This window comes from Heterocephalus glaber, unplaced genomic scaffold (assembly GCF_053883595.1).
Source record: "Heterocephalus glaber isolate CG9 unplaced genomic scaffold, H.glaber_assembly_v1.0 deba00001606, whole genome shotgun sequence".
Classification (NCBI taxonomy): Eukaryota; Metazoa; Chordata; class Mammalia; order Rodentia; family Bathyergidae; genus Heterocephalus; species Heterocephalus glaber.
In genome coordinates, this window is record NW_028258377.1 from 42,391,467 (window position 1) to 42,404,289 (window position 12,823).

A 12,823-nucleotide genomic window follows, 5' to 3' on the forward strand; every position below is an offset into this window, starting at 1 on the left:
ATGGATCTTTGGGAGCATTCAGAATCAAAACCATAGCAGGGCACACCCACACAAATGAGTGTGTAATCATACCTTGGGAGCGTCAGCAGGGGAAGAGAATCAGTGGTTGGAGGTGTATGAGTGGGAGCAGGAAAGTGATTGAACCTGACATCGGAAGACTGAGAAGGAACTAACCAGATGGCAAGTGTTAAAGTATTCCAGGTAGGAGAGCCTTTGTCAGCTCCTGGGGCACGAAGGAGTTTAGTGCCTAAAAGATAGATGCTTTCCTCGCCCCACCTCACGGAAGGCTAGTATGGTGCCAGGGTGCTGAGTCAGGGGAAATGGCAGATTATGTCAGGAAAGAGAAGCAGAGGCAGGGTCATGAAGGCCTTTTAGGTCTCACTGAAGGTTTGCTGATGGTGCAGATAGGAAGAAGGCTTCATTTGGGTGAAGGTGACATTTGTGGGACCATTTGGTTTTTATTGTGCTACTACTTACAAGCCAGTAAGTTTCTTTTGTTTACCAAATGTAACTGTGAGGATGGGTCTTAAAACACTCTATTTCAGTCTTCTATTATATTGGGCCTTGTCTTTTATTTTTATTTTATTACTGTTTTTCAGGGTATAATTGACTACATCTTCTATTCCAAACCTCAGCTGAACACTTTAGGCATCCTGGGACCTCTGGACCACCATTGGCTAGTTGAGAACAATATCAGCGGCTGCCCACATCCACTCATCCCCTCTGACCACTTCTCACTTTTTGCACAACTGGAGCTCTTGCTGCCGTTCCTGCCCCAAGTTAATGGCATTCACCTTTCTGGCAGGAGGTAGCCCAGTACCTTCAGAGGACAACCTCAGTTTTAATGTGAACTCGTGAAAATCTGAATAAGAGGGCGAGGCATGGCTGGAGGTCTCCTTAGTGTGATTTGAATTTCCAGTTCGTTGGTTTGATAAAGGACATAGTATGAAAGCCAGGTGCTAGCAACAGACAAATTCTGAGCCCAATGTGCTTTATATACTGGTAGACAGGGATTGGTGTGTCTGCACCTGTCTCTCATTTGTTAAAAGTAATTTTCCTGTTTCTTCTATCCAAGATAATATTTTCATGCCTTGAAATAGGAAAATGTTGGAACAGCATATCCTCTTTGCACAGAAATCTGTAGCACTACTTTTTTGAGGCCAGTAGTAACATCCAGAGACCATTCTTCCAGACTTACACCCTTTTTCAGATTTATTTGTAAAATATAGAATTTGAATTTAGCCTTTATGATTGTATATGATCCACAGAAGATCTGATTTATGAAATTTTGTACTAAAAAATATCAAATTTGAAAACAGTTGTATTGTAAACTAAGGCTAAATGTTTTGCTTATTTCCTGTGTTCTGAAGGCCAGCTTGTAAAAGAGTTGCCGCAGACTTTCTCTGCAGTGATTTGCACTGTTAGGGTTTTGTTAGCCCTTTTGTACTATTTTATTTTTAAATTGAGAACATTGCTCTTTAAATCTAGGTCTGCTCAAACCATAGGACATTTTCTTGGACCAGAGGCAACTTGATTGATGAACTCCTCAATTTTTATGAAAACTATCTACTAGGACAGATAAGCTGAACAGTAAATGATTCATAGGCATTTATGAACTGAATGTGATGGTTCATGTATGTACATTCTCATATTTTTAAATCTTCAACTTTTTTTAAGTTAAAAATATTACAGCTGCTTAGATACAGCTTCTTTCTTACCTTCTTGAGACACTTCCTGTCCTCTCCACTGTGCCTGCCTCAGTCTGTTCTCACCCAGCACTGCCTGTGCACGCAGAGAAAATCTGTGCGTCCTCTTTTATATTTTTAAATATTATTTAACATTTGTGAGAATTTTATGAAAATGCTTTTGTGTGGGCTGTGGCTTTCATCCCATTGTGAAGCATTGAATATCACATCTCAGAAAACGTTCAGGGTCTGCGTCTGGTCACCTGGCCCCGGCCCTGCTTCTTGGTGCCCATTGCATGGTGCTGTTTGCCACCCACAATGCTACTACCATGTGAAGTTCTTTGTTTTTTTTCTTAGTTGCCCATGTATTCTCTGTCTCTCAGATTTTCTTTTAAAACCATTCCTTTTTAAAGAAAAAATAATTTTCTGTTTATGAAGCAGTATAAATTAGATGCATTTTCAAAACGGGTCCCTCAGACATTTCTTCAGATCATTTTTAAAGTGACCGAGTCATTGTCAAATGTCAGCCAAGATGAAAGTTGCATTGTACCCTGTGCTTTGCCCATAGTTTTAGTAGACTAGAGATTAGAGCAAGCTTTAGCTTTGCAAAGCTAACTTGTATATATTTTGTTCTCAGTCGTTCATTCTTCTGAAAAATCAAATGAATTCAGAGGGTGTTTGGTCTGCTTTTGTTTCAACTGCAGGCAGGGGAGCAAAAGGATACCACGTGCGCATTAAGAAAAAATTGATTGTTATTAATGATTTTTATACAGAGGATGAGTCATTTTGGATGACTTAAAATTTTATGAAAAATGTTAAGCACTAAATGTGCTTATTCTGCTTTTAAGAGAAAATAAAATTACAGTACTCTTTAAATAAATGATTTTTTTTTTCTTTCTTTCTTTTTAAGAAATTCTACCAAAAGGTTTTCATCTTGAATCTTTGTCTTGGACCTGGTTTTTCCTTTAAGGGTTTTTATGTTTTTGGTTTTTTTAAATAAAGAATTTGCTGTAATTTTTTTTTTTTTTTTTTTGGCACTTTTTAAATTGTGCCAACACCAAACACATTTAGTTTATAATCAGTACGTTGCAAAGCTGGTGTTACTAATGTAGAACCAGTTCATGACTTTTTATGGGTTTTGTTTTATTTTTTTGTAAAGTGAGAATGAAAGTGTGTTTACTCATTTTCCCTAAACACTGTGTTGTATGTGCATCATGACAATTTCCGGTGAGGGTGATCTGGAGCCGGTTGTACTGATGGAGGAAGCTGCTCTTCATGGGACCCGATTGTGGTATCAAAGGTCCAGAGGGCTTTGTGGTTGGGAGGAGGAGCACTTACTGTTCTGTTTGTTATCGGAAGATGTGTTCTTTTCATAGATGCTGGAGCTAGAGTGCACTTGTTAGATGCTACAGGTTTGAGCTTTACACAAAATGTTTTCATCTGTATTTGTTACTGTGTATAATATATTTGAAATTTGGGACCGCATACTAAGATAGAATGGCCTGCTGTGTCTTGAGAGTACTTGTTTTTGCCTCTTCCAGGCACACTGCGTCTGTGAATCAGTTTGAACAGCTTCTCCACCTTACGTAGATAGTGTAAATTAAACCAAGAGTGCAGATTTACAACTGTAACCTTCAAAAGAAAAAGAAATAGTTTGAGTCAATCGCGGATAAACGTTCACACCAAAACAGACTATGATACTTTCATTAAGCGAGGGTTTATGTTCTGGATATTTTCTGTGTCCTGAATAATTTCCAATAATCCATACTCCTAAAATGCAATAAAAACTAGTTTGTTTTCGTAGTGTAGATTATTTTACAAAAATTCTGTAACATGTATTTAATGTTTTGCCATAATGTAATTTCAGTGTTCTTGCTGGAAAAATCATCTTAGGAATGTTTTACAGAAAATTTGGGATGTGGTTTTTTTGTTTTAAAGATGAGAAATTTGGAGGCACTCAATTCCTTGTTGTAAATCTCTTGAATACGTTTTACAATATTAGTGGTAATTATTTATGCTTTGAGAATTTAAATAATGTTCATCAAAATTAATTTATGGCATAATTTAAACTAAAGTTGTAGAAGTAAATTGTTGATTGCAACTTTAATAGTCCCAGAAGATAGGCAGAGAACATCTCCAAGAAACGAGTTTTCATTTGTATTTTTGATTGGGGGGCAACCAGGAGAACTTATTTTGGGTTAGCACTTTGAAACCTAAGGATATCAGTAAATTGGATGGCATGCACTTCTGAATGTTGAAATTACAGTTTCAAATCCTTTCTAAGATTGAGGTTTTTGATAATAACATTCAAGTTTTAGAGTTCCACTTTTCTTACTGTTCAAACTTAAGGAATTAGTTTCCATCGTGACTTTTTAAGGTTTGGGGGTCATGTCATACAAAAGCCAACCTAAAACAAAAACAGTTACCAACCCTTTGGTCTTTTAATGAATCAAAGCCAAGTGTGGTTGTGCATGCCTGTAATCCCAGTACTCTGGAAGGATGAGACAGGAGGATCACAAGTTTGATCCCCACCTGGGCAATTTAATCCTTAGAGACCCTGTCTCAGCTGCATTTTTTAAAAGGGCTGGGGATGTAGCTCACTGCAAAGACCTTGGGTTCAATCCCTAGTCTTGCCAAAATCAGAATATCAGCATAGCTATTGGCAGACAGTGGGAGGAACGCTTTAAGGAAGGGTCTGTCCCCCACTTACAAACAGTATTTAAGATGTTCGCTTTGCTCTTCCTTTTGGTTATGTAAAATTTAAAAACTGGTATGTTGATGTAGTGTCTAAAATAGAGTATCTAGTCTTTATTCACAGTACATTATATTGTGTAATGCACTGGACTAACTCTTGTTTACCATTCGTGTAATAAGAAAACCCAGCACATTATCTGCACTAAGCTCAAAGAATGTCACATTTGCCTAGGCAGCTCTTTGATAAGGGTAATGGAAAACTGAATTTAGACCGTATGGACTGGTGGTAACAAGGGCTTTTAATCTTCTTTTCAGTGGAACCTTCTTGGTCAAATTGTAACTAGGTAGTATTATATTTATATACAGGGTGTCTTTTCTTTACCAATGTATTTTCCTACTCATAGCCAACCAATAAATTCAATATCTGTTTCAAATATTTTAAAGTGTAATTTGTATAGCTGTAGTACTGAAGTTTGAAAAGAATAAATGTTAATCCTTAAAATTCTGAGTCATCTGGACAGGGTTATAACTCATCCTTTCAGAGGGAAGAGTGAAAGGGGACAGGGCCATGATAGGGGGAAATGGTGTAAAAAATATGTATTTCCTTATTGGCTGTGTTATTTTGTATAACACTCGTATCTTTGCCAAAGTTCAATTTTATATTTAGGCACCTGACGGTCCTTTTGCATTTAGGATTATTGTTGTTACCATATACCTCACGATATAAGAGATGGGTTCCTGTGTCTTCCATCTTTTGGAAGGAGGTGGACATATTTTAAATAAATGCTTTTAATACAGTAGCAAACATTGTGTTGGGGTTATACTAATTTATTAAATGTTTTACACATTACGTGTATAATTTGTTGAATGTATGAGCTTGAAAAGTATGTGACTTCTGAAGTCCTCCTGTGTGGGCTTATAGTGAAGGGGAGTGGGGGGGTTATTTTGTTTTTAGAAACTATTTCTGTGACACATAAATGTAAATTTTATGTAAGTGATGGAAAAATCATTTAAAAAGAAAATTTAGAGAATGTTTGCTGAGATGTCCAGTTTTTAAAGTGGGCATGTGCTGCATAATCCTTAACAGCTAATTTTGCCTATATAACAGTGGTCTTGGTCTTCCATTTAATTGTCAAAAAAAGTGGAAAAAGTTAATGAAGTATGTTTACTGTGTTGCTTTGTAAATTCTAAGTAATGTTCTTTAGAGGAATAAGCACATACCTAAAGAAACATGAACTGAAATTTGTTTAGCACCATGTTTTCAGGTTTTAGATAATGTCATCTCTACTAGGGATTCCTTTTTTGAACTATTTAGGTATTCAAATGTAAGCTGGTTTTAAAATAAGCTTTCGTAAATATTACAAAGACAGTATAACAGGTTATATTTTAGAAGAATCCTGTGTAAAGAGTAGCTTTTAGTAGAATTTTAGTGAGATTTGTGAAATATTTCCATAAGTAAAGTTGTCCCAAGTAATATTCTAAGTCATTCTTCAAATGAGTCTAACCAACTGGGATAAAGATAGAAATTGGGAAAATTCCTGGATTATAGGGTAGCTTGCAGTTTCTCTTGTTTCTTTAGCACATGAAACACTTCTAATCATAAAGGATAAGGAGATGCTGGTTTTCTCATTTCTTTATAAACTACCAACTTCAAATCACTCTACCCAAAGGCACTGACCCACATGGATCTTTCGTGAGCGGCTTACTCTAATCCGCGTACCTGAAGTGGACTTCAAGAACTCTTTGCCTGATTCTTCTTGGTGTTACCAGCAGAGTGAGTCTAAGCCGCTGGGCTCGCCCGATGAAAGCGCTAGGTTCGTTTCGGTGAGTAGAATGGTAGTTAAACCCCTTTTCTTGGTCACATACCAGTCAGTTCTCACTTAGAATTGAGTAACTTAGAATGGTTGGTGCTACATGTAGTTTGGAAGTAGACATTCCTAGGTACAACCCCCATGCCTTGTCAGTCGTGGCAGTCCAATGCAGTACACCTGTTATGTAGGGAATAGCTCTGTACATGAGTCTGTACAATCACTCAGAGATACTCTTCGAGCTGGACCACATAGCAAGACCCTGCCTCAGAAAACAAACAGAAAAAAGAGTTAAGTTGGAGTGGCTATGCTAATGTCAGAATAGACCGTGGGGGATGCTACTAGATATACAGAGGGATATTTTATAATAAGTAATATCAAACAAAAGCACCCCGAGCCACATGAAGCAAACACTACAGAATAGAAGGGGGGAAATACACAATTCAATAAAAATGGGACTCTCAGTACCTTACTGTCAATAGATAAAACAACTAGGGAGAATATAATAGATTTGAACAATAAAATCCAATGACGTAATATGTAGAACACTACCAAAGACAAGAGTACACTTTTTTTCTCGATTGTACACGGACTATTTTCCAGTTTAGATAATATGCTGCTCTGTAAAACAGGTCTCAATAAGTTTGAAAGGACAAGTCAAACTCCTCTCCAGTCAGGTAAATTTTTTACAAGTTTAGAAATACATGGAAGTTAACACTCCTACATAACCAGTGAGTCAAAGGAAATTAGAAGATTCTTTGAAATAAATTAAAAGATAAAATACCAAAATGGAATATAGGAAACAGTGCTTAAAGGGAAAATTGTAGTTGTAAAGACTAAAAAAACAACTCACTAACCTAGTATTCCATCACATACTAGAAAACAAATTAAACCCAAAGTAAAGGATAGGAAGGAAATACGGATGAAATAAAAAAATTGTAGAACAGAGAGTAAAAAAATTCAAAATCAAAACCAAAAATTGGTTCTTTGGAAAGATGAGCAATATTCATGAGTAGGCTGAAGGACCAGGAGGGGAAGCACTAAAGCCCGGAGCAAAGAGGGACACTGCTACCAAACTGATAGCATAAGGATTACTGTGGAGTACTGTGGACAGCTGCATGCCATTGAGTTAGATTACGTAGACTAAATGGGCAAATTCCTGGAGAGACAAAACGGAAGAAGAAAATAAGAGTAGATGTACAGCATGTAAAGAGATTGAATTCGTAATGGAGAAACAACCCCAGTGAAAGAACAGCCTAACCCAGATGGTTTTCACTGGTCAAGTCTGCTGAATACAGAGCCTGCCCCCAAAATGTGGATGCACTTCAGGAAAAGCAAAACGTATCCATATTTAGTACTAAGTTCACTGAGACGTGATATTAATACAAGTTACCTTTGGCCTCTCCAGTGGCAAGCGGTGCTCCAGGTGGTGCCCATGCTCTTCCAGACATTGATTAGTACGGCCAGCTGCTGCTTGGGCAGCCTTGGTCACTGGGATAGGTGCACAGGCATTTTCAGTTTCTTCCCTGGCAGTGTAGTGGGTTTTCTGTGATACACGGCATCCTGTAGGGTCCTCCATACTACGGTGACACCATCTGTTGAAGAAACACTATTTTTCTTTTCCTGCAGTGTGCTTTTTTTTTTTTTTGGCAGACTAAGAATTGATACCCACTTCTTCCTTTTCTGTGTTTCTATTTGTTTTTTGTTTTGTTTTGGGGGTACCAGGAATTGAACTCAGACCTTGCGCTTGCCAGGCAGGCGCAGTGCCACTGAGCTACATTCCCGGCCCTCTATTTTGTAAATAAGCAGTTTTGTTTGTTTCCAAAAAGTTCAACACTGTGAGTCCAGGATCATCCTGATATCAAAACCTGTCAAAGATATTTTTAAGGACTGCTTCAGAAAGTGTTAAATGGTTCTATTTGGTATATGAGATTAATCAAAATATACAGTAAATGATTGGGGATTTTTTTCCCCAGTTTATTACAGTAAAAGACATTAATTCTCAAAATATTTCCCCTTTCTTGGAACACACTTCATCCTGTGGTCCTCACCACTTTCTGATGTTCAGGAGTCTTCCCTAAATGTCTTTAAGGGGGTATGATTAAGAGTGCCGAGGCCAGGAATGTCCGAGTATCAATCCACCCCACCGCAGCCTGGCAAGGGGGTGGGTCTCTGTTCCCAGGGTTAAAGGCTTGATGTCTAGGATCAAGACTGCCCTCTGCTGGCGAGAACAGTTACACCATCCTGTGGCATCCGAACAGTCAGGGCTGGCTTCGGCCAGGGCCACTGTCAGGCACGTCAGTCTGACAGCAGGTGAACGTAGTGGTCATAGGACACATGAGTGCTGGGGTGGTGGGGAAATGCACTTCTCCACTGTTGGGCATCATGGCTTTGAAGAAGAGGGAGACCAAGACCTTGCCTTGGTTTTTCATGCCGTTGTGTCTGTGGTATTTAGATAATATTGAGTGGGGTCTGGCAGCTCCACCGGCTGAGTCGGAATAGGTAATTTAGGGTTTTCCTGGTGCATGTGTATGAACCAGGTCTGCCCCTAAGGTTTGGAGTGCAGTCCTGTTGGAGCACATACCCACTTGGTGAAGTTGTGTCCCGGTTGTAGAGTAAGACCCTGACAACGAACGTTTGAGTTGCCAATTTTCACAAGTGTACTGTAGAAGACTGTTGGCTCACAGTGAATTCAGTTTACAAACAGGTCTCCCAGAATGGAACTCGTTGGTGAGTCAGGGACTTGCAGAACAGCAGAACCTATTTGTACCCACACACATTAGTGGAATCAGCCTCTGACCCTAACCCTGCTGGTGAGAACAGGAGGAAGTCGCCATGTCAGGGGCCAGTTTGATTTAAAGACAGGCTCGCTCTGTAGTTCAGGCTGGCCTTCGACACCTCTAAGTCCCGCCTCAGGCTCTCAAGTGCTGGGGTCACCAGCGTGGTTGACTGTGACTGTCCAGACTGGACAATTCCACCAAGATTCATAACCCTGGCAATCTTTTGGGCAATGTGTTGATAACAGATTCAAACTTAGACTGCATCCAAGTGGCTTCCTCCCTGTCCTCATTTGTGAACTCATTAAAGTGCCCCCCCCCAAAGTTTTAAGTCCCTGAATATTGTCAAAATCGGGACAGAAAAAGGCCAGATCTACGTTTTGGTGTAAAATAGAGAAGCTTTTCCCAGGAAGCACAATATGGAGTTAAATATGCCTTTTAACAGAAGTTTACTAGAAACTTTCCCCTGAAGTGGACGTAGGTGTCTGGATTCCACAGGCGCTGTCCCAGCAGCAGCAAGCAAGACTCAGTCGGGAAGTGGGGTCCTTTTTGACGGATACTGGGCTGTTTGAGCGCAATCATCCGCAGGCGCGGGGAAAGCAGGGACATCGGCTGGATCCTGCAGCCTTGGAGGCTGCTCCGTGCTGAGGAGAAATATGTATGTCAGGGGATAAAACCTTCAGCTATTAGCAGTACATGGTGTTTGGTGCATTCCTGCCAGTCTTCACGAATTAAATAATTCCCATGCTTCATTAAAAATTACAGAGGACAATGAGGAAAAATTCCCCGTTTCCACGTCTAGTTTAACGCAGTCCCTGTCACTCTTAGAATAACTGGCTCTGCACCACCTGCCGACGTGAGTGCCCCTCCTGCCTCCTCACACACATCCTGCTTCATGTGCTGCTTGGTGCCTCGATCCCTGAGCACTGGCTTTCAGGCAAGAAAACACCACCGACAAGCTTGGCCATGTTTATTAGGAAAGGTGGGGTGGTCAGGGTGAGAGCAGGGTTTCCAGGCCTTGGCGCGGGCAGCAGTTTGTCCTCAGTCAGGATACTCCAGTCTTGGCTCAACCAAAGAGAGTCAGGACCCCCTGGAAAAGAAGCCAAGCGTGAGTGTGCCCCTCTCTGCCACCCAAGGGAGCTGAGGCGGGGCCCTCATTCTGACTGCCCGGGGTCACTGAGACTGGAGGGAAGGCCCTGGTCCTGGTCCCGGGCCACACTGCCAGTGGGTGGAGCGGATCCTGGCACCAGTGCCACAGCCCACGGGCCGCCCCTGTGAGAGGTGCACCCCCGACTCCACAGCCGCCCTGCAATTCAGATATGGTCAACCCCGTCCACAGCCAAAGCCCCCTAGCTGCTCCCGGGGTGGGCTTAGTGGACAAGAGCAGCTCTCCCTGCCTGGGGCTGGGATGGCCAGGGGGGACATCCACGCGGCGGGGCTGGAGGTGCTGTTACCAGCAGCGTCTTCACGGCTCCGACAGCCTCAGGACCCAGCTCCGTGACACACTTCCGAGAACCCTCTATGAGGTGCTCCACCGGGATGCCCAGGCTGGCGAGCATGAACTTCAGGGGGTTGAAGGGCAAAGGGAGGCTGGGCATAGCCCCAGCCACGGCCCCTGCAGCAGGGGCCAGGGCAGCTATGGGTTCAGCCACCGGCTTAGGCAGGGACTCCACGAAGAAGGCATCACCTGCCGACACACAGGAGGGGAGAGTCACACACCTGCATTCAGGGCAGCCCCATTCCCTCCAGGAGGATGTGGCATGGCCTGCATCACCCACCTGGCCCTCACTGACGGCTGCCCCGTGGAGAGTCGGGCCAGAGGGGAGAGGCAGCACAGAAGCAGAGCCTTGGGCCCGTGAGAAGGCTGCAGAGGCCAGAGGAGGCGCCCTGGGGCCGCAGGAAGGGGAAGCTGATCTTTGTGCAGGCTGGAGGGCAGGTTTCAAAAGAGGCATGTTCACTGTGCCTTGAAGAGTGAGTGGGCCCTCAGCAGGAAGAGATGCGGGTGGTCGCACAGCAGTGCTGCACGGGCGTGGGGGTGAGAAGCTGAGGGCACAGGCCGGGCTGATCCCAGAGAGCCCGAAGGGCCGCAGGAAGGAGAGGGACCAGGAGCCTTTGAGGGGTCCCCAGAGTTGAAGCTGCAAGGACCACACCTGGTGCCCAGGGTTCGGCGGCCCCAGGCTGGCATCAGCAGGAGAAGGAGCTGGGGAAGAGCAGGGCTGATGGCAGCTGCCTCCAGGAGCAAGGCCATGGGAGCACTCACCGAAATGGCTGAGCAGAGCCAGGCAGAGCACCAGAAAGGCGGTGGCGAGCTTCATGGCAGAGTGGGACTCGGCGGATGCTCTCAGGACCTAAGGCAAACGTCCAGAGCCTGACCCAGAAGCCTTCATATACCCAGGGCCGGGGCCTCCCCCTGTCTTCTGAGGAATGCGTTATTTGCTCAGCTAACAGGCAGAGCCCAGCCAACTTCCTGCTCTGGCCGGTGGGGCCTGGGAAGCTTGCTCCCTCATCCCTCCTGGGTCTAGGTTTCCTCTTGGCAGCGTCTCCTGGGCCCAAGGGCAGAGACTGAGGCTGTGCTTTGTCTCACAAGGCCCAACTGGGCCAGCACTCACTGTGGTCTGACCCCACCTGACCCTTACAACAGTGTAGGCTCCAGGCGCCAGCCCAGGTAGGGAACAGGGAAGGAGGTGCTGGGCAATAAGCACACATCCCAGGGCCGGGAGCTGTCAGAGCACAGTGGGAACCGGCAGGTCTCTCTGGCCCCAGCACCTCCCTTGACTGAGGTGGGTGTGCATGGAAATATCATGCAGCAGGGGTCCTCATGGCTTCAGCTCCTGGGGGAAGCCAGAGTGGCTGAGGCACCAGATGAGGAAACCAGGTACCTTCCCAAGGTGATCAGGCCTCACTCCTGGCCACCTCCTTTGTTGGGCCACTGGCAGCCACTGATGCAAGCAGAAGGGCCTGGGACATTGTTCTTTTAAATTAGCCTTGAAGCTGATAAATGGGCCTAGCATGTTTTAGACTTTCTCTTAAAAGACCTCATCCGTTAGTCACTTGCAGACATATGATAAATGGAAGGCAAAACATACTGATCTCACTAAAACAGGCCCATTGGTAGGAAGAACTGACTTCAGGGATCTGCGGACGGTTTGCCATAGTACAGAAGCATGCTATGACACTTGCGTGCTGTGGTCACTGGCCAGATCCACCTGTGGACGGCTTGTGGCTTGTTAACACTTGACCACGTGTGAACTCCATATTGTATCTACCTGATTCTCATACTTTTCTTTGACTATTTTGTCTGGGAGACTTTGCTTTATAAACCTGGAGTTTGACCTGTATGTTCTGTTGGTCATCGTGGAAGAAATGCTGCTCATGAGCGAGGGCAAGACCATCTGTGTTACTTGGGCAGAGTGGGCCACACCCACCATCCAGGGGGCATTTGCCAAAGGGACACTGTCCTGACTAGGTCCTCTTGAAAGCCAGAATCAGGTGGCGCATTTACAGGGTCCCACGTTATCCACGGTTTTGCTATCTGTGGGCAACTTGGTCTGAAAATACTAAATGGAAAATACTGCAAGTTTTAAGTTGCTTACCTTCTGGGTAGGACACATTTTTTCTTTATTAAGTCAAGAACTTCTACCTTTTTCTTAAAAGGAAGCTTACTTTGCAGCTTCTCTTTGGCATGTCCAAATTATCAACATCACTAGTCCTGTGCTTTGGGATGATTATAAATAAAATAAGGGTTATTTGAATGCAAGCCCTGCGATCTGCGGCAGTGGATCTGATAACCAAGCCGCTACTAAGTGACCAGTGGGCAGGCAGTGCACATGGTGTGGATGCACTGGACGAAGGGGTGACT

General features: G+C 43.6%; 2 protein-coding genes across 8 annotated transcripts in view; one reads left to right on the forward strand and one right to left on the reverse strand.

Moving 5' to 3' along the window:
• The window catches only part of Cnot6 (CCR4-NOT transcription complex subunit 6), a 56,975-nt gene extending 47,194 nt beyond the window's left edge, over window positions 1–9,781 (forward strand). For 5 of the 7 annotated variants that reach the window (XM_021242626.2, XM_004836748.4, XM_087195017.1 and 2 more), the window contains one exon: window positions 600–4,815. In XM_021242626.2, the coding sequence (XP_021098285.2) occupies window positions 600–812 (213 nt within the window). In that variant the 3' untranslated portion in view covers window positions 813–4,815. Of the gene's footprint in view, window positions 1–599; window positions 4,816–6,049 lie in introns of those variants that run through there. The other 2 variants (XR_002388680.2, XM_021242631.2) reach the window with 2 other exon arrangements.
• Window positions 9,782–9,919: 138 nt separating this feature from the next.
• Window positions 9,920–11,400, reverse strand: Scgb3a1 (secretoglobin family 3A member 1). The gene is made up of 3 exons (XM_004836753.4): window positions 11,225–11,400; window positions 10,419–10,651; window positions 9,920–10,054 (listed from the first exon to the last, which is right to left on the reverse strand). Exons 1-3 carry the CDS (start codon window positions 11,277–11,279, stop codon window positions 10,031–10,033), a joined length of 312 nt encoding a protein of 103 aa, XP_004836810.1. The 5' UTR covers window positions 11,280–11,400; the 3' UTR covers window positions 9,920–10,030.
• Between the last annotated feature and the right edge of the window lie 1,423 nt (window positions 11,401–12,823).